General features: G+C 38.2%; 2 protein-coding genes across 2 annotated transcripts; both read left to right on the forward strand.

Annotated features, from left to right (window-relative positions):
• The first annotated feature begins 283 nt into the window (after nucleotides 1-283).
• LOC120104094 (ATP synthase subunit beta, chloroplastic-like) lies at nucleotides 284-22,426 on the forward strand. Its single transcript, XM_039114626.1, has 5 exons — nucleotides 284-288; nucleotides 2,535-2,548; nucleotides 10,515-10,520; nucleotides 21,050-21,055; nucleotides 21,438-22,426. The coding sequence occupies exons 1-5, from the start codon at nucleotides 284-286 to the stop codon at nucleotides 22,424-22,426; spliced, it is 1,020 nt and encodes a 339-aa protein (XP_038970554.1).
• Nucleotides 9,210-10,106, forward strand: LOC103695742 (protein LATE FLOWERING-like). Its single transcript, XM_008777146.4, has one exon. It carries the CDS (start codon nucleotides 9,349-9,351, stop codon nucleotides 9,949-9,951), a length of 603 nt encoding a protein of 200 aa, XP_008775368.2. The 5' UTR covers nucleotides 9,210-9,348; the 3' UTR covers nucleotides 9,952-10,106.
• Nucleotides 22,427-22,703: the final 277 nt, after the last annotated feature.

The raw sequence follows: 22,703 nt of genomic DNA on the forward strand, positions 1-22,703 counted from the left end.
CCTGGAGGCTTCGATCAGCAAGTTAGTATATTTATACGTAGCCTTTGATAAATTTTTCACCTTCACAATCTTTAGGTTGATTCGTGCAGACCCCTCTCCATTTCAACTTCAGTGATTGGGTCCGCACAGAAGCTCTATGTATGTTGTGCCTTGGCCACTATTGTGAGTATACCATCGCTGCAATTGGCGAGCCATCATAGAGGGCAAAATATCATATCATCATAGAGATCCATAGGGCTCGTAGGACAATAGATCGCTAAGTTGTTAGCTAGTAGGTTAAGCAATGAAGTGAGTGCACCTTGAGAGCATGATTAGTTCAATCGGCCTTATATTTATATTTTATTGTACAATTGTACCTGCTGAAAATATTAAATGTCATGGTCTTTTAATTTTGTATTTTTTCACATGCTTCCCTATATGATAATACTTCTTTAAATATTTTCCATCAATGGATTAGTCTTGAACTTCACCATCAATATCCCATATGGACTCCTTCAAGCCATACTTGATGAACAAGATGTGGTCCTTCTCAATTTGGAGACACTTCCCAAATCTAAGATCTTGCAGCCTTATAGGAAGTATTTATATTCATACCAAGTCTCCAACATTGAAGAACTTTGGCGAACCCTCTTATCATAAGAATGAGAAACTTTAAGCTTTTGAGCATAAAATCGGTCTAATACCGTCGGTCCCACTTCAAGCAACTTCCCCAATTTGGTTATTATAGCCCGAGTATAATTTTTGGCCGGCCAATTCATATTGTTGAGTTACTGTGTATAATCTGACAATCATCTCTATCAATAGTACAGCATCACGACAATAAGTTAAGGAATAAGGACACCTCCAATCATTCTAGCTAATCTCTAAGATATACACTTCATTTGGTACTCACAAATCTACTGGTCTTTTGAATACTAAAGATAGAAATCTCTTCTCCACAATAATAGATTTAATATAGACATTTTCAAGTATCTTGACTCTTGAAGTTGTCTGTGCCAATTTATTAGCTTCGTGGTTCTTGATCTAGAGAATGAACTTTAGAGTTAACCTCAATGAAACTTTCGATCAACTTCATAGCTTTCATGTAATATCATAGAAGTGCCTCCTTGCAGAGCTGCTTAATTACCACTTGAGACTTACTCTCAACTTCAATTGTTGTGATCCCCATGTCGAATAGTATTTCTAGAACAATTATCAATGCTTCAGACTCATCCTGATTATTTAAGCAGATAAATCCAGTTGGAAGGAGAAAGCCTTTTTTTTTCAGTGAGAGATTCAATGATGATCCTTACTCCAGCAACTCCTTTGGTTGATATCAAATAATAACCTTCAAGGGCATAAGTTGCTTTCTCCAATCTCCACATGCCACATGATCTGCTCTCAATAGCTACACATAGGTTATTAGCCAGAAAATCGTCCAGGGGTTGACCCTTATAGTTCTTCGAGGAACATACTGTAAAATAAACTTGGATAAAACTTTGTACAATTATAATATAATGCTAGACAAAGCTTCTCGTTCGACGTATATCGCATTCGATCGCTGTCAGTATCTTACTTAATTAGTACATACCTTTCATGTCTGAATTCAATATCTTGCGCCAAGAGGCTTCTAATAGAATCTTTGTTTATAGAGAATCAATAGGACTCCCACATAGGATAGGAGAATTGGCAAGATAATTTTTTTTTTATCTCCTCCAATGCACACCGATATCATCGGTCCACTTGAATTCATCCTTAGACCAAAGACCGAATCTTGCAACAGAGTTAGTATAAACCTCCACAGAAAATTTATTTATCCAAGTAGGCTTTGCAGTTACTTCTAATTGTGTGGTGGTTGAGCCAAAATGATTATCCTTGCCTTGTTTTTGTCCACTTTGATTCCTCTTTAGTGCACCAAGAAATCCAAAAAATTGTCAAAAGTAACTTCAAATGCACATTTCAGGGGATTCATCTTTAGCTGATGAGATCTCATCCTCTAAAATGATTTCTTCAGGCACACTAGATGCTTGGGCATGCTTTGTGATTTTACCATCACATCATCAATATAAATCTCCATAAATCGGCCAAGCATATCATGAAAAATTGCATTTGTCACCATCTAATGGGTAGCTCCTGCATTTTTAGGCCGATAAGAATTACTATCTATTCAAAGATCTCAAATGATCCTAGAAACTAGAAAGTGGCTTTGTGCACAACGTACTCTATAATGAAATATTTAATTATAGACCGAATATGACCATCTATTAATGATAATACTTTGTGTTGACTTGTAGTATCAATTAGCATGTTTGAGATCAGCATAGCATATTCATCCTCTCGGGTAACCTTGTTCAAATCTCGGGAGTCAATGAACACCCTAGCTTTCTATTTTTTTTGATGATCGGTACAATATTTGATAGCCATTAAGTGTGTCGGTTTGTTCTGATAAAATCAGCCTCGAACGATCTCTCAACGTTTTTCTTAACTTTCAAAGGTACTTTGATGGACATCCTCCTTTTAGGTTGTTTATAAGGTTTGAAACCTTCTTTGATCAGCAGTTTGTGCTTGACTAGCTTTTGGGTCAGGCTTGGCATCTTTGTATAGTCTTATGTGAAACAATCTTGGTACCTTTTGAGTCGGTTTATCATTTTCTCCTTATCCTCTGGATTCAATAGACCACCAACGAATGTTGGTCGCTATTGAGAGTGAGTGCCTAGATTGACTTCTACTAAAGGATCTTGCACCTCCACTTCAGTATTTCCCAACTTTAGCGAAGCATGGCCGTGTTCCTCCAATTGGATTTCATTAGAATCTTTTATATGCATGTATTCAACTATGTAAGCTGAAGTTCAATTTCATTCTAACTCTGCATAAGCCACTATACTAGCAAGATTTTCTTTTACGACCTTGACTCTCTTCGATTTTCCATCCATTAGACTTGTCTTCAATAGACGATTGTTTCATGCCTATCGGCCAAGGCATCTTCCATATGTATGCCAACCTTGACGAGTCAGGCTTCACTATATTTGAGGCTGTGAGATTTGTTGGCCTTCCATATTTATACTATCTTAAAAATCTGGCAGGGTCGAGGATAGGATCATATAGTTGTACATTGGCTATATTAACATTTACCAGGAAGGGTTTGTTGTTCGTGGAAACAACCTCCCCTTTGTCCTTTGCCATCCTTTGCATCTAGATTCTATAAAGCTAATAGTTGATGCAAGAAAGACAAGACACGGTAATTGATATGGTAGAGACCATAAATGCATTATAGGTAGAGACCACTTCAATCATAAATAAAGCAATCATTGATATTCTTGTTTCCATTTGCAGGTGGAATGGCCGCACCCTCACCTATGAAACTGGTAACCACATCTACTGCTAACGAGTCTTCTTTATTTTTATCGAGCTTCCTTATGATTGAAGCTAGTATAATATTGACAGCTACCTATTATCCATAAGCATTTATCTTATCGGCTTATCGAACATGTGGATAATGATATACAAGGGCTTAATATGCTTGCCCATTACCCTTGTAGGTCTCTAAAACACATCCAACGACCTTAGAGTACTGATCATTAGCAGTCTTTTGATTCATTAAGCAGAGGCCACACTCTTCTTCATCCTCTAGGTTGGCCAAGATCTCCAGGCATTCTCCTTGTTCCTTGACATTATCCTCTATGCTCAATGGTTAACCAATGTTTGCTTGAAAGATGTAGGGCAATGCAAATACCATGTTCACCTCCACCTTAGTTAGCAATGAACTAAACTAGATCTTGGTGTTGGCATCTTTCATCTCCTAACTTTTGGAAATATAGGCCTTCGTGGCCAAGAGAGTAGTAAACTATGTTTTGCCTCAAAGATGTTGGATTTTCTCGACCACCTGCACTTTCCTTTCTACTTGCTTTCTTTCCAGTGCCCTCGGTCTCTACCATCATCACTTCTATGTCTTTGTCATACATTGGGTATGGCAATGGTGGTAGGGAAAGTAATGCCTTTATTATACTTTATACTATCATCAAGTGGAATGACTGAGGGTTTAATAGTCCTCAACCTCCATTCGACTCTAGGAGGCTGCAACTTTTGGGCAATGATTTTAGCTTCTTTCCATCTCTATCGATTTAACATTCTCTCGAATGGCTAAGTCGAGGATCGTCAGTCTTCTTTGGTCGTTCAAATCACTCTTAGACTCACTTTTCTTTAATACAGTAATCTTAAGATCAATCTTTCTAGAATGGTTGAAAGTCTCCATCATCCGTCGCTATTCTATTAAGGCTTTTTCTTTATCTTCGACTTTCAAAGACATGACCGGTTTGGTGCTACATTAGAAGATGGTCCCACATGTAGTCTGGTATCTTTGATAAAATGCTCTTGTTGTTGGACTAACTCCCCCAGCCGAAATGCAACCCATCTTTTTTTATCGCAATAATAATATTGTGCCTCAACATATAGAAGTTTTTATTTTTTCGAACTTCCACTTCCATCTCTGCCCGCATCAGCTTGTTGAACTTCTCCCTCTTGCTTCTTCCACACTAATGATCTCAAGTCTGCCAAAGAAATATTTACCTCTATCTCAGAAAAAGGATTACCACCTACCAGCATAATGCCCTTATCATTCTTGGAAACCTCAACGTGCCATCCACAATGGCTTTCTGAATATTTTTTCGAGAGACTATGCAATTGGCAGTATAATAGCTCCATTTATTATGCTATTTGTAATATTTTTTATTCTTTGACTCCTTGGATGGAGGGATTTTATGTCTCTCTGGTAGTCGTATTATCTTATCTTTGAGCAGAGAATTAAAAATCCTTTCCATCTTCATGATATCAAAAGAATATTTTATATCTCCTTTTGGAATAGGTTGTCCAAACATTGGTTGAGTCTATGGAGTCAGCTTGCTAAGAACTTCTCAGACATATGGCTTGCCAGTCAGAATCTTGGCTACATCAATTTCATTGTAGTTGTCCCCTTCAAAGCTGCACTGGTCAAAAACATCAGCCTCCAAATTGATACTTCATAGTTTAGGTTTCTCACGTACATTCCATTAAAAACCCTCTTCTGTTCCTCATTTTGCAATATGACTTTGTAATTAACTTCTTGAGTGGTTAGTTAGAAGAGGTTTAAAACTCTTGCATAGCAAAATTTTTCCTTAGTTCTAAGTTTAGATCGTTCTATGCAATCTTTACATATTTGACCGCTCTCAGAGCAGTGTAGCAATAGTTTCTGGCCCTCTTGAATTTGGTCATAAACCGCTTCATGGATTATCCAAACTGTTGAACTAGCCTAGCAAGATCCGTTATCGGCACCTTGGGGTTGGTTCAGTAGAACTATGCATGAAATTGAGATTCTAACTCTTGTCATGTAAGAATAAAATTAGAGGATAGATTCACGTTCTAGGTAAACATTGTTCCAGTTAGTGAATTTGCAAATGTATGAAGCTTCAGGAAGTTGTTAGTGCTAGCTTTGCCATATAAACTAGCCTAGCAAGATCGTTTACTGGCACCTTAGGATTGGTTTAGTAGAAGTATGCATGGAATTGAGACTCCAACTCTTGTCATGTAAGGATTAAATTAGAGGCTAGATTCATGTTTTAGGTGAATGCTAATCCAGTTAGTGAATTTGCAAATGGATGAAGCTTTAGAAAGTTTTTGGTGCCAGCTTTGCCATACTAGATTGAAAATCAGTCAATACGCCAGATAGCGGACGACAGATTATTATCCTCCAAAAATCTTAAAAATTATGGAACCTTGTAATCTCTTGAGAACTCGTAAGCCTAGTCATAGCAATTAGAGTATGGTTTCCAATATACTAGCGTTAAAACAAGCTGATAAGCACATCTTAGTTTTTCTTGGACAATCTCGGCCAACTTAGTGACGTTTGGGAAGTTCTCCCACTTTGCTTCATAATTGGCAGGTCGAGGAGGAAAAGTCGATGCCAACACTAGTTGATAGAGTGGGTTATAATACATTTGGAAAGCACCTTGATTATATGGTTGTTGACTATTGGCATGGATATTTGGTGCTACGGGTTGCTAAGATGGGGATGGCAGTATCCACTGATGAGGTTGTACCCTAGCATGGAGTTATAGCTACTATAGTGGTGGCGGCGGCATCCATTGAGGAGGTTGCCTCCCAGCTCTTGGTGCAAGCATAGGTTGTATTGGAGGTTGAACATCTTGTGGTCCTTTATTTGCCCCAACGAGATGACCTTCTCTTGTAGCCGAACTGGTGCCGGCAAGACTATACCAATATTTATTCGTACAGATTTATGAGAAGCAGGATGGCCAACACCCATCTTAGCCTCAAATGATGGTCATGCAGGGTCGCAATATCACCAACTATATTCTTGGTTTGGCCACCCGAAGAATTTATCCTCGTGGTTTCTTCATCACTCCGATCTTGGGGCCCTAAGGTCTCACTATGATAGTATTCGGTTTTTTCTTTCTTATAGGCTGAAAGCCTCTAAAAGTCAGACCTTTCCAAGAGCTTGACACTTTTGTACTATAAAGATTGAGGGGCTCAAAAATAATTGGTCAAGTTTGCTGCATTATACAATAGTGAAATGCGGTGTTGTATACTGATTGGTGATAATTGAAACAAGTTATTTGACTTATTTCACAATCAATATAGAAGAACCTTCATTTTGTTCCTTGAATGGCCTTGATACCATGGCCACTTGATTAGTAACAACTCCCAAAAGGTCATACCGACTCTCAATTATGCATAACTTAATTTATGCATCATATCATGGAGAAAACTAGCTCGAGAATGAGTCACCTTCGCTTGAGGAGTATCGTTTTCATGGCCAAGCTCCCAAGGAGGAGTTGAGCTAGCTTGATCGCTGAAGTCATTGACTCTTTGTAGGGTGGGAGGAGGTAACTTGGATTTCCCTACCTGAGAGTATAGAAGTTCCTCAGCTTGATATGATGGAGTACTTAGTAGTTCGGTTGTTGGTACATCAATCTTCTTTTATGGTCATATGATGGTAGCTATGCAACTGTCCCACTGGACCTGCCATAGAAACTTGTTATCCTCTTCACTTTTGAACTGTCAGAAAGAGAAGATGGGCATGCCAGGAAGCTTGCTAGCTAATGGAGAAGGGTGACAAGTTTCATAGCTTAGGTTGAGGTAGATGCACATGTGTGCCATGAATGTTAGATTAGCCAAAAAAGACATAATAAAAGGGGGATGATGAAAATAGTATGAGTTCAAGTGCCTTAGTCTTTTAGGACTTTCTCTACTATCACACTTCATGTTAAAAAAAAGAATAGATGGGGTGTAGCTGGAGCTACGATTAAAGTACTCTACTGCTACTCCTACTAGCAAATTAGAGTCCTATTAGGAAACTAAAAGAAAGAAATTTAAAGATAGAGATAAAAGCAAATATAGCTTAACGATAAATTGGAATCATAGATTAGTGAAAGGATCCTTTATTTAGATTATATAATATTATTGTACACTTAACTAAAACTATCAAATAATGCTAAGTTTTTGTAACTGTCCATGTTAGATCCTTAGTGGTTTTGGAAGTTCATCTCACGATGCATGCACTTTATGTATTGCATAACTGCAAGCTAGATCTCATTATGAAATAAATTTAACATCCCTCAGCCTATATCTTTATATTTGTCATGGTCACCTACTGAGTCCTATTCCTTCATCCTATGTTTCTACACTTGTCATGGTCATTCGATCATGGTCGAGTCTTATTAGGTATAGCAGGGATCACGTGACTTCCATCTGTTCTGATCCTAAGTCTTGTCCACATGGTACTTGTTCAGAACAACCATCTAAGTTGCTAAGATGATGTATAAATAGGGGTCAGGGGCCTAGGTTAGTCCGATATGGGAAATCCAACTAGTCTCATGAAACAAGAGTTATACTAGGCTACAGATAACATAATAGATATTGATGACGATGAATCTAGCGGTGATCGATAAGGGCTGGATGGGGCCAACATGCTGTGTGGCTACCAGAATGGTTCATGACCCCTCTACCAGGGTCAATCAAAGTCACCGAGAAGAGACTCTCTTGGGTCCACCCAACATCAAAGAGAGAGAAAGAAATAGTGCAAAGAGAGAGAGAGAGAAGATAGAAAGAGAGTGAAAAGAGCGAGAGAAAGAGAGAGAGCAGGTGAACCAGCGTCTCATTGCCTCACTTAGGAGATGGAAAAGGGGTCGGTGTGGCTGGTGGTAGCTTTGGTCGTCATGGCCAAACGTCCATAATAGATGCTAGCAATGACAACTAGAAAGAAGGAAAGAAAGGCGAGAAACAAGGGAAGATAAGCTTGATTCCACCATTTTGGGCCTCGTTCTAACTCCAGGCTGGGCCAACAAGGTTAGGCTAGCCAGCCAATAGGCTAGGTCGGACCTTACAAGTTTGTATTAAACTCTTCATGGTGGGTGTGACATTATGGGAGTCCAAAGTGATAGTTTTACAACAAACACCATTAATTTCACCTTCAGTCATCATCTATAGCGATGTTGATTGTCCCTTCGATGAGCATGGCTTTGTGTACTTAATATTATTGACCTCAGCCCCCTCACTGCTGCTTGCAAAGGCCAGCCAATGATGAAATAGGTGGGGCTCAATGTGGTCACCATGGAGGTGCTGGGGATGGAGATGAGGAAGCTCAATCGAGTGAGAATGAATTGGTAGGATCAAGAATGCATCACTTATAAGTAGATGACATATGCCGCCATGGATGCGTTCCTCGCCTTTGAGATTGGTAGACAGCTTTTTATGGGGAATCAGTTTTGAGATCATAGAGAAAGATGGGTGATATGAGGGAGAAATTATACCCTGCACCATATGCGGGGGGGCATCAATCTAAGATAAGTACATAATGCATGAAGCTCATAGAAACTAAGATGCATGATTGGTGTGGTGCACATAGTACTGGATATAATTCCTCGATCCGAGGGGAGCTGCCCCTTTTCTCATTAAAAAAGAATAGAAAATAAAAGAGAGTAGTGAGAAAGGATGGGAAAAAGGTGTGGTCAGGTTATTTCTGTCATTTCTCACTGGCTGCTAGCAGCGGCGTGAGGGAGATAAATGGAAAGGTTAGATTGCAATGAAAATTATGTTAATAAATTTATTAAAAATTTTGGAAATGCCTTGGGTGTATATGCAAGATGTGCAAAAACTGAGCTAGTGAAAAGATAGTTTTTTTAAAATTTAATTCCTTTAATTTTGTAAGTTCATTCTAAGACAGGATGACGCCACCCCAACTCCACCTTGTCTGGCATATTTGGAAAAGCAGGCACGCTATTGGGTCACTATATATTTTCCCATAAATAAAAAACTAATCCTGGCTGCCGAATTTGATGTCCACTTTCTGGAACAGAGACCGCAACCGCAGTTGCAAGGATGGAACCCCCGCCCCAAGAGCCACCGCCACCTTCCCCAACCCCAGCTCTTGATTGCTCCCTCACCTTGGCACCATCCTCAAGCCCCTCCTCGCCTTCCGGCCGTGACGCCAGGGACGTGAGGCTCTTCCCTTGCCTCTTCTGCAACAAGAAGTTCCTCAAGTCCCAGGCTCTTGGAGGCCACCAGAATGCCCACAAGAAGGAGAGGAGCATTGGATGGAGCTCCCAACTTTACCTGCCATCCAACTCTTCCCCCGCCCACCACCTGAGCCCACCTTCCTTCCCCATCGCGTCGCATTCGTGCAAACCCCTCTCTGCCGGTCGCCGCTTCCCGGCCGACCTCCCTGAGAGCTTTGGTTCCTGTGGAGTCCCTCGCTTTGCCTCTCACCTCCCCTACTTAGCAACCATGAGCACCAGGAGGGCAATTTGCGCTGCCAGCTGCGACCCCTCGGTTGGCTGCAATGAGACAATAGATCTTCTGAACTGGCAGAGGGCCTCCCATCCTCCGCAGGTGCCCGCCGCCGATGATAACGAGGATCCTTGTTCATCTACCTCCTGTGATGATGAAGACAAGACCAAGCTCGATCTCTCCTTGAGGCTCTAGTCCAAGCTTGTCACCTGTTTTGTATATCATCTGTGGAATTAGATTTCCAGACACCTGTCAGCCCTTTTCTTCTTCTTTCTCTCTCGATCCCCCTTCTCATCTTATTGCTTGTTGTAGATCTTCTATTGTTGGTTTGGGATTCTGGTTTGTCTTTCCATGACTGTCACCGTAAGGAAGCTGATGTTAACTACTGACGTACGTTGAGGGACCAGTAGTTTGGTAGAGAGGAAATGGTGGATGGGATGAGGACCCATGCATGTGATATAGCTAGATTTGTGTTCCATGGTGGTGGGGTGCTGATATAACGTTAGCGGGTGTATGTTTCTAAAGCTGCTACATCATGTTCCCTCCCACTACATCCATTCATTTCATTTTGTGAAAGCTTGGCCTATCAAATTGGTGGGACGCAAATGGTTTGAGAACAGGAGTTAGATTCCTTTCATCAATAATTGATGTTAGCACTCATGGACCATTCGTGGTGCTCACCATTCATGTGCTGTGTACCGCAGTCACACAGCAATAAAAATACGAGCAAATTTGGGCTGTTCCTGCTGTTATTTGACGTCGAGCCGAGTGATCGTCTCAAGCTCGGGCAATACTAATATACTGTGACTACCAAGGTCCCAACATACCACTTCACTATTTTCCCAGCATTGAAAGAGACATATGTGGGGTCACCACGCTTTGAGCGCAGCCCCTAAAGCCCTTCGACCGACAGTACCGGGGTTACCTAACAGGTCCTCGTTAGCTGTGTAATAAAGGTTTGCATCCAGATCATTAGCCTGTTTGATTTCATATGTAAAGAATCTTTGACCTAGATTTGTGTTCGACCAAAACTAGGCCACCAAATTTCATAGGCAGCTTATCTCCTTGGGATATATTGATAGCATATATGTAGTCTTTATGAACATATTAGGGTTTATAAGAGTATCTAAAAAGGAGCTAAAGCTTTTTAAAGTGGAAAGCATCGATAAAGCTAGTGCGCATATAATGGATACATCAGAGAAGAACGGATGAGGGATAGAGTTAGTAAGAAGGGCGGTAAGTAAAAGAATCAAGATAGAGATAATGGAAGCTAGACCCACGAGGAGAGCAAAACAAAAAAGAAAAAAACACGCCAGTACTGCTCAAAAAAATATTGCATGTAATCATTATAAGATTAGCGGGCATATAAAAGAAAAGTACTAGAAGATTTTCATAGAGTTGCACCTCAAGGGAAGGATATGAAGGAGGATACCAAGGAGAAAGGTAATGCGATTTTTAATGTAATCGAGCTTGAGGAGCTACCATGAGCATGAGCAAGCATACTCTAGGCTAACTTTGATGATGAGAAAATTTGAGGCAGCAGCGATAATTGATGTAAAAATGTGCGAACAATTCTTTCACTTGAAGATCTATGTCAAGCAAAGTATCATTGGAGCCATCATGGAACCTAATAGCTAGCAAAAATCTCATTTGAGAGTTAAGGTTGTAAACTACTTGGCATTCATGTCCCTATTCTCTTGGATGGAAATGAAAGGATATTAAATTGAAAGTCACAAAGCCATGTACCGTCAGAGTTGCTATTATTGAAAGACATTATGTGAATTCATGTGGGCATACCTTTAGTTTTACAATGGTTATGCACTAGAAAGATCTTGGATACTTAAGCAAGATTAGGAACCCAAATAATAGTTTATGGCTAGTCTTTTTGGATGAGGACTTGATCATTAGAAATGGTTTCAGAGCCAATTTGCTATCATTGAAAGGTAGTATGAGGATTCATGCATGCATATCTTGAAGCCACATTGCTTATGCACCAAGAAGATCATGGATAATTATGCAACACTAAGGACCCAAAAAATAATTTACGACTAGTCTTTTTCGATGAGACCCTGATCATTGCAAGTGGTTGTAAAGCTAGTTGTGGTATCTCTATTTCTGATTGGACTCTTCCTTGGTGAGGATGTCGGAACTTAAATAAAACAAAATATACAAGGACTTATGCGAGCATGTGTTTAGTTTCACCTTGCTTGTGCACTGGAAATATCTTTGATACCTAATTAAGCTAAAAATGTTAAAAAAATAACTTCTAGTTAGTCTTTTTGGATAAGATTCAGAATTGCTATAAGTATGCTGATAAGATAATGTATGATGTGGATTCTTTAGATGGTTGTTAGATCATTCTTAGAAGACACTATATACATGATCGAGACATGATTATCTGCAAGTGATAACATTAGTTTCTGAAAGATAGGAAAGAATCTATCTACAAATAAAGCCATAAACGAAAATTGTCCATTTCTTTGGACCTCAGCTTTTTTATGTTTATACATTCTACTTTTGCCCTTCATCATTTTCTCCATTCCGACACCTATGTCGCCTCATGTTACTATTTTGTTTTTGTATTTCTCTTCCGTGACATTGTTGCCCACAAGACAAGATAGAGGCAACAATGAGTGGCCGCCCTCGGATCCTATCTTATTCATCTTTTGAGTTGGAGGGCTCTTGTTGTTGATCAAAGCTATCTATGCATTGCACGATTGACAGCCATTACATAGGTCCTATGAATACATAAATTAAACTCAACTCAACTAACACTTAATTCCAACTAGTCAAGGTTAGTTGCATGAATCTTTTCCTTTGTTTTGCTCCATTTAGGACCATACTTTCTGAAAGATATAAAAGTATCTAGTCTTTCTTTCTTGCTACTTTATCTTATGTGATTTTTGATCGACCTCTACCCTTCCTTTCTTCGACATGTATTAAATAAATTCTTCATACTTGTGCATTCCTTGGTATGTGTTATACATGTCTAAACTATCAATGGCATCATCCTTCTATCAATTTGTCCTTAATTAGTACAAACTTTTTATCGATAATTTTATTTCTTATTCTACTTTTTCTTGTATTACCACAAATTCAACTACACAATAAGAAATAAATAGGACTCAAATAGCGACATGTGCCACTCTGAAAAGAATTAAATACTCGAATGGCATCTAGTTCGAGCAATTTGGGATGCTTGAATGGTGTTAGTCCTGGCTTAAAGAAGTTTTCAATATTCAAGTCATTTGTTTTCAGTTTCAATAATCAAGTTATTGGTTTTCTTTGAAAAATAACCGCATTGTTCGTCTCTTCAGAGACATTGTAGACATTCAATAAGATCGAGGCAATAACTACATTATTCTACTGATAGAGGCCCCACCTATTGACTGTACAATAGTTATAACAACCATTTTTATCCTACAATATTTAATATTAATATTTCTAAAATAATAACTTTTATAATGGTTTTATGAAGAGAAGTATGGTGAAAAGTAACATTATTGTTTAACCAATTACTGCTCACTTGATAAAAACTAAAAATTGGCATCATAAAGACTATGATATGTTTTCCCAATATTTTATATGTAGTGCAATAAAAGGAGCCTAAAACTATATGAGCAACATGGTGCATGGTAGGGCACTATATGAGCAGCCCAAGCTCTCATAATGCACCAATTGGAGCCCATCTCTCAAGCGGAGACCAAAGATATCCATGGTTTAAAATAACAATGTTATAATGGTTTCGTGCTCCCTCCATTATATCATATATAAGAATAAAGAAAAAGATAATAGTTATTATTATAGCATGCTACCTTTTGTTCTAATTATCAATTATAACAAATAATAACAATTATTTGGCATTTTTATTTTTAATAACATAATCTTTCTACCAAAGTTTGATTTTTTAAGTTTTTCTTTCTAAAAAAATGTTTGTGACACATCAAAAAATAATTTTTTATTAAGTAAATAATGATTTGGATCATAGGGCATTGTTATAACTACTACAATGGTCAATAACAATTTTTATGGCGTCCACTATAATAATGAAGTCATAAATCAAACCTTACTAAGATCCATGGAAAGTGGGTATGCTTAGAGAGAATCTAGCATTATCTCAATATGACATGATAATCGGTAGGGAATAAGATTTTATTGTTAGAATACCTAGGCTTTTATGCTTGATAGGTGAAAAATGATTATTGGCAATCTAACTTAATTTTGAAATAACAATATGGTTTGTTTCTTTTCTTGAATCTTATAATTTTGATTGCATTAATAACAAAATGCAAATATTTCATGTAGTAAAGAGTTACTCCTCTACTGCCAGAAAAGAGTTAGTCGTATGTCATGTCTAATAAATTTTTTGCTGAGAATACTATTGTGAATCATTTGATGACTGAAATATGAAATTCTAAAATCCTCATTCAGTGGGATAGTAGATGGTTTGCTTATGCTCAAGACTCTATCATGATACTAACAAGAGGTAAGGGTAGTGGTTGTTTTCTTATAAAGTTCACTTCAAAGTGTGATAGGCTATAACTATATTCAAATTAGTCTATCTTGCATGTTAATATTTCATGAGGGTTATTCTATTATAATGATCCCTAGTGAAATCATGATTGGTTGGTGTAATGGTTATAAAGACTATTCTTTGTCACTTAATATGTGATATAGTTTTTAGCATTAAACTAATGACTTTTATAATAGTTGCTGTAGTGGCATATAATAAAAAATATTAGAAAATAGCAGCATTATTTTTAAATAATTTTTCGTTTAATAAAATTATTATTTTTAGGTGGTACAAACACTTTGAGAGGGAGAATTAGTTAAAAATTTAAATTCTAAAGTAATATTTTATTTAAAGAAATAATATAAACACAAATAACGGTTATTTTCTTTGTATTACAAGAGAGTGTTATCACACAAGAAGACGTAAAGATTGTAATCTTTTCCTCCAATATTACATAAATAATGTAATGGAGGGAGCGCAAAATGTATAGCAATTTTGTGCTAAATGTATAGCAACTTTGTTTAAGAAAACCTATTTCATCTGTAGGTACCAAATGGTAATTTCTTTCTGCTAAATGTATAGCAACTTTGTTTAAGAAAACCTACTTCATCCACACTTTAATTGATTTTGCATTAAAAAATTTTCCATTCTATACAATTAGAAGAAGGGTTGTTTAATAATTTATTTTTTCATGTATAAATAAATACAGTTGTTCACTTATATAGTTTCTTTGATTTTTGAGGAAGTAGATAATTTGTTTGGTCGTTGTTATATAAAATTTTTAATTTGACAATTATCAATTTACAAATGAACAACTACTTATCCATATTAACCTTATATATAGTTTTTACATTGAGTCATGACCCAATAAATTTCCTCATATTGCATACATGTTTAATATTTTGGTCAATTTTTGTTGCAAAATTGTAGATTATTCAATATTATCAAATAGCCACACAACTCATCTTTTTTATTGTTATATAAATTATTCATCTTTTGATATATACTCTCTCATTTGGTTCTGCCCTAATGTTCTTGTGCAGTATGCAGCAGCTCTTCTAGTTAATGCCTACAAACAATTTGTTTATTTGATGTTGAGAGAGATAGATACTTTCAGCAAAGATCGAGTTCTTAAACAGAGGTCTTGAACTCTAAGTCAAAAAACTCAAGGTTGGTAAGATATTTAAAGGTTTGGACATCCTGTTTTGATCTGACTAGGGAGAAGGAGGAAATTCTTTCAATCTATTTAACTCAAATTGTTAAGAAATAGAAAATAGAAAAATTGGGGAAAGTAAAGTCCAGGTCCCTTTTTTTTTCACTAATGAATGATAAAACTAAGTTACAAAGCCTCTATTTATGCGAGTGAGGTCCATTCTCTCACAATTTAGGTCAAATTGTTTTCCCAGTCAAAGGAGGTTATAGCTTTTTCGAATAAATATGACTAATAAAAATAATTATAAAATAATAAAAATTTTATGCGAGGTAGATCTAGATTTTTACATCGGCTAATTCTTTCTAGATTAGAAAATAAAGCCTGTCAAAATCTTTTTCAAAAAGAAAAAATTGCTTTGATTAGCCTATTTTGAGATCAAAATATTGAAATTCGGTCTTGATTACTCAGTTCCTGCACTCGTATAGGTTGTGTTGCATCATAGAGCTTGTCAAGTTTGCCATTTTTTTTAAAAAAAAAAGAGCACCTCAATTAGACATTGCACAGGTAAGTTAGGGACTGAATGTTTGGTGCATGATTTGATCTCACCCTTGAGCCTTGTCTGGTCCTCGTAATTCTCCTAAATCATTTTCTATATGTAATGATGGTGCACTTAGGAAATCAATTGAGCATGAAGTTCATTTGATTAGGGACCTGCACTTTGCTAACCTTGGTCTTTATCTCAATTTAGATATGAAGAATGAAAAAAAAGGACAGATAATTGAGCTCCTTTATCAACCGGTAGTTAAGCCCAATAGTTCTTTTAGACTACCTGTGGTACTATTGTTGAAGAAAGAAATGGTAATTGGAAGATATACATCAGTTAACATACCCCAAATAAAATTATTATCAAGAATATATACCGTTGGTCTTGGATTAACAGAACGTTTACTAGATTAGTTAAGCTTGCATGCTATTTTAGCAAGTTGGGCTTGTAATCAAGATACCGTCAAGTTTCGAATATGTTTGGAGGACACATGAAAGATAATCTTGAGGAATGAATATCTTATTTGGGTGGCTAGGGATAACGTTTGGTTTGTCCAGTGCTTCAATTTAATGCAACTAAGGAATGATGTATTATGGCCCTATATTGAAGACTTTGTTATTTGGACAAAGTATACCCATAGTTGGGAGAAGTATACCCAACACATCGTATAAGTCTAAGATCTTACACAAAAGAAATCAACTGGGGTTTAGCCTCAAGAAATGCGAATTTGGAAAGTAGTCTCTAGTCCATAGTGGATTTGTTGTGGGTGGAGGGAAATTGAAGATTGAACATAGGAAGATATATAAGTTATCTTTAGATTCCAGACAATGTCAAGGTAATGAAGTTTTATGGGAGAATATCAATATAATTGAAAATTTATGAATGAAACATGACTCGTTGATAACATGGAACCTTTAAAGAAGACAAATGGAACCAAGAAAGTTGCTCTAATACCTCGATATCTAGGGCCTAAAGGTCCTTGTCATGGACAAAATCCAACAACAAGCTTCAATTAAAGAATCATCGAAGAAGTGTGGGACCATAATCACATTGCAGTTTCCCCCCCTTCTTTTTTCATTTTCTGTTTTTTACCCCCATTCTGGCAACTTATTCCAATGAGACAAATACACGGCTGTCATGACCGGGAACCAATCAAAGATTTTTCGGAAATTCCTGTTCTCCCTCGACCAGAAGAGAAGGCAGCCAACCCTATTACTTTGGCCCCTGGTGAGTCCCGAGGGATGGCTACGACTTGTTCACTTTTTTTTTTCTATTTGGATTTGGATTATTGTTGCTTCATTATAGCCCAACATAAAGACAGCACCCTCTTTTTTTTTTTTTTTTTGTTCGTTTGTTTGTTATGCCAAGCTCTCTTATTTATTGGCGAAATTTTTAGTTAGACTAGATCTAGCTACTGGATCAATCCAACTGCACACCAATATGTCTGTAGTGCTCTCTTTTTCCTCCTATTTCTTTTTTAACTATGTTTGTGCATACCGATTTGTGGTTGGACTAATCCACCGCAGAACCGGTGGATCTGACCCAATCAATAATTTTTCTTTTTTAAGGTAATAGGTAGCATGTTCAATACATTGCTCATTTCGATCGAGCCTTGAAGCCTTTCTTAGCAAGCCTATTTGCTGTTTGCATCTAAACGTGAGATTTTTGTTGGATTAGATCTACTGCAAAGCTAAGTTGGTGGACTAATCTAATTATGAACCAACATGTATAGATATGTGTATTATTTTTTTCTTCTTTCTATTTTGTTTTTGTCTACTTTTGTGTATATTGATTTATAGTTGGATTGATTCATTTTAAGGTGGACCTAATCTAACAATAATTTTCTGTGTGTGGACAGCTGAGCCACTTTCTGGTGGGGGCCACAGAAGATGACCACCGGATGTGGATTTGGATAACCATGCCGCTACCAAGTGATTTTGGTGCCGTACGGTGTCTCCGGAAGCAGCCAAAACTAGCAAAAGTCCAAAAAACCGGAGAAAGTTTATAGTAAAAAAATATAATAATATTTCACTGGTGATATTTGCATAAATGTACTACCTTATAAGTCGCATCTTCATTGTAGCAGGTAGAAAACTTTTCGATGCCATTTGCTTGTTGAGCAAAAAAATATAATAATATTTCACTGGTGACATTTGCATAAATGTACTACCTTATAAGTCGCATCTTCATTGTAGCAGGTAGAAAACTTTTCGATGCCATTTGTTTGTTTAGTGCTTGCCATGGCCATGGTGCTTGGGCAACGTTATGGCTCCCTAATTAGGGAACGGCAGGCCAACTCTAGTGCAAAGCAAAGGCACCTTGTGCCTGAGAAATTATATCATGCATAGTGTGCACCGTACAATCATGTATACCGTCAATCACAGCTATTTATTTCTATAACAATGCATCAAGATGAACGTTTAACGGATGAGGCCTATAGAAACAAGCAACTGTGATTAGCAGTGTACACGATGATATAGTGCATTGTAAGGCCTAGTTTTTTGGTACGACCCATCATTAAAATAGGCCCAAAAATAATTGCGATGGGAGAGGAGGACTCCCAATGGGAGTTTGCTTCTTCCCAAACACGTCAGAAGAAGAGTTTTCCTGTTGTTGGACTTTGGCGAGACTTTGGAAATCGATCTATAAATCCACTCCTCTCTTTCCTCTCATGATCCCACTTCTGATTCTTGATCAAGTATAAAGGCCTTAGGTATGAATGCCACCTTATCTTTGATACCATCTTGCTATCAAATATGAAAGTGATGCAGTATTTTCAGTAGACAACACGATGATGGAATATATTATTATGCCTCCATTTCTTCTTTTCTCTTTCTTAAAGTGCGGCAAGGACTCTATGAAAGATGAGGGAGCATCGGAGCAATAAAATCCTCCTTTTGAGCCCACTTCTGTACAGATTGGAATAGTCCCAAATGCACCTCTTCTTGTTCTTTGATCACTTTCTAGAATTGTTCCTGATATATGCTCGAAAAATAGTAAGGCTCCTCATCTACAATGGATTCGTCTTCTTATGCTTTCTCGAGCATGTAATACATTAATAGGTATAAGTTTCTTAAAGTTGGTGCGGATAGAATCTCTTAATAATGTTAATTTTCTATACGTGTGGCGATAAGGGCCTTGATTTCGTTGGTTTGTTGAGGCTGAGGTTTTTACTAAGGTTAAGATTATGGTTGGGCTATGGTTGTGGTTGCGGTTGTTGTTGTAGTTGTTGGGGTTACTATTGTAGAGGGCTTGACAGACATGGAGTGGACTACTATTGGGAAGTTTGAGAAGAGGAGGTTGTGGAACAAAAAGTGTGGGATGAGGTTGTAGAATTTTGTGGTAGAGGTAACTGTGGGGCAAAGAGGGATCATTGAGGTCATGAGGCTAGCTAGTTGATGGTAGGGTTTTGTGGTTGGGGTTGAGGTTGTTGGGTCTGAATGGTCATTGATTTTTTTAGTGAGACTTCCATGAATATGCAGCATTGACTACATCAAATTACTTATTTGAGGGCACCAGCTTCATGTTAATTTTCGGCTTTTTGGATATAACTTCTTAGAATATTAGCATATTAAGCCTTCCTGCTTTATAGACCGTCTTAATCCAATTGGAATTCTGGCTTAGTGTATTGAATTTTTTATTAGTCGAGACCGAGAAGAATGATGACATGTAAGGGAGGAAATTCTTAAGATTATCATACTAATGGAATTCTCCATATGGTGGGCTTCTCTTTCATTCTTGTTGATACAATGCGCCACTTCGCTAAATAGGAAGTGAAAGACTCTTTAGCTTCCTGAGTAATGCCTCTAGATCAGCCCTCTTAGCCACAACATCAATGTTAAGTTCATAATGGTCTTCACTGGCTAGTTAGCCCATCAAAAGTTGTGATTTCAGTGATGTCTATAGAAGTTATCCACTCTTTTGCAATTCCATTTAGTATGTTGAAACATTTTTACCAAGATATGGTCATCATTGGTTGCCTCTGACATAGCACCATAGTATATTTTTAGGTGATTGGTAGGACAACCTATGGTGTGCCCTAAAATATATGAAGATTGAAGGATAGATCCCAATCTTGTTTCTTGTTCCTCAATTCTTTTTCCAATTTTCTCGACCTTTCCCCCATAGAATCCTATGATATTGTCATGGTCACCATATTGTTTTGGTGCGAATGATTAAGTCATTAAGAGGAAGATCGGTCCAAGGAATTGAACTTGAAACAAAGGGGTAAATGCATTTGGGGCACTTGAAGCATAGGTTTGATAGAACCTATGATAGGATATTATTCATCACTTGCGAGGCACAAGAGAATTAGCAACAACCAAGGAGGCCTCAGGAATGCCGGGAATCGAAAGTGGGTGGAGGCTATGGGGTTGCAAAGTGTCAAATTAGAGAAACCATGATTTAAACTAGGATTGCTTGAATTTAGATTTTGGAATGAGAGAGCCATCTTGCCTTATCAGAAAAGAAATTTGGAATGGTGGATGGCACCTCATGATTGTCGGGGGCAAAAGCAAAAGAAGATGGCACCTTGTGATTACAAGGGGGCAAGACTAGAAAGCACACTGGGATTGTTAGGAACAAAAGTAGATGACATCTTAGGATTATCCAGGCCAAAAGTAGATAGCACCTTGGTATTAATTATGGGGGAAAAGAGTAGATGGCACCTTGGCATTAATTATGGGGGAAAAGAGTAGATGGCATCCTAGAATTACCAGAGAAGAGTAGATGTGGATGACACCAAAGGCATAGATGATTCAAAGAATGCGGGAACCAGTAACCCAATGAATGGCCAATGGTAGACCCGCAGGAGCCCCCCCATCTTCGCAGCTCTGTGGTCCCAAGGAGCGGGATTTCAATAGAAAAGGGTGTCAAAAGTATGGGCTTGGTCCCGCCCCAGGAGCGTACGGTGCTTGCTGCCAAACCCATGACGAGATAGAACGACTCGTAGGTATACTCGGAGCTCTATTCCGGTTATCCCCGGAGTAGTTGGGCTGGAAAAGTGTCCAGATATCACTAACCACGGCTTCGAAAGAAGTTGATAAATCGAAACCCCTAAAAGGATCCGACAACGTGACCCTTAATACTGCTGGTCGGGATTATAACCTTGAGTCACCCTTTCTCTCTTCAAGCCCCCTTATATACAAAGGCCTGCCCGCTTGACTGACATTCGCTTCTTGCTACCTATGGAGACATCACCCTCTCCCTTTAGGCTGCTTGCTTCTGTCGTTCTTCCTATCTAGTCAAGTGGTTGAACCAAGCCTCAGGTAGCTCTTTCGATCTCTCTTCTCCGGCTTGGAAGCAAAAGCAGTTGAAGTGATATCCCAGCTAAAGCGGAAAAGAGTGAAAAGAGGAAAAAACGAGCCTGTCAATCCTAAGAGTGTGCGTCGAAGCACAAGCTGAGTTTCAAAATTTGGACTTCTAAGATGCAAATCAAACTCATGTTCCGACAGTCAAATTTTCTCTTTAGCTTGGTCAGCAAATTAATGTGACTTGTGAGGTACAACAATTATTAGGAAATAATCGAGTTAGAGCCGTAGCTATGAGTGCTATAGATGGGCTGATGAGAGGAATGGAAGTGATTGACACGAAAGCTCCTCTAAGTGTTCCAGTCGGCGGAGCTACTCTCGGACGAATTTTCAACGTTCTTGGGGAACCTGTTGATAATTTAGGTCCTGTAGATACTCGTACAACATCTCCTATTCATAGATCTGCGCCTGCCTTTATACAGTTAGATACGAAATTATCAATCTTTGAAACAGGGATTAAAGTGGTGGATCTTTTAGCTCCTTATCGCCGTGGAGGAAAAATCGGACTATTTGGGGGAGCTGGAGTGGGTAAAACAATACTCATCATGGAATTGATCAATAACATTGCCAAAGCTCATGGAGGCGTATCCGTATTTGGCGGAGTAGGCGAACGTACTCGTGAAGGAAATGATCTTTACATGGAAATGAAAGAATCCGGAGTGATTAATGAAAAAAATATTGCGGAATCAAAAGTAGCTCTAGTCTATGGTCAAATGAATGAACCGTCGGGAGCTCGTATGAGAGTTGGTTTAACTGCCCTAACCATGGCGGAATATTTCCGGGATGTTAATGAACAAGACGTGCTTCTATTCATCGACAATATTTTTCGTTTCGTCCAAGCAGGATCAGAAGTATCTGCCTTATTAGGGAGAATGCCTTCCGCAGTGGGTTATCAACCTACCCTTAGTATAGAAATGGGTTCTTTGCAAGAAAGAATTACTTCTACCAAAGAGGGATCTATAACTTCGATCCAAGCGGTTTATGTACCTGCGGACGATTTGACCGACCCTGCTCCTGCCACGACATTTGCACATTTAGATGCTACTACCGTACTATCAAGAGTATTAGCTGCTAAAGGTATTTATCCAGCAGTGGATCCGTTAGATTCAACGTCAACTATGTTACAACTGTCCAAGCTTGATCGAAGGTAGAACTTTAAGCGTACCTTGCGCTTCTTCCCGCTTTGGAACTTTTTGTGGATAGGAAGTAGATGTTGCTTGATCGAAGGTAGGTATGGCAAGAAGCTGAGATGTGGAGGCTTGCAAGATAGTCCTTTAGGCTTCTTGAACATGCAAATCAATGGTTGGTGTTGGACTATGTGCAGGTAAAGAAACCTGCACATCACTCATCGTCGAGTCCATGTCTAGCACGTAGGTGTAGCTACAAGTTTTATTCGAGATCTTCAATGCAAATATAAGAATTTTGGTC

This window comes from Phoenix dactylifera, chromosome 16, assembly GCF_009389715.1.
Source record: "Phoenix dactylifera cultivar Barhee BC4 chromosome 16, palm_55x_up_171113_PBpolish2nd_filt_p, whole genome shotgun sequence".
NCBI classification, from domain to species: Eukaryota; Viridiplantae; Streptophyta; class Magnoliopsida; order Arecales; family Arecaceae; genus Phoenix; species Phoenix dactylifera.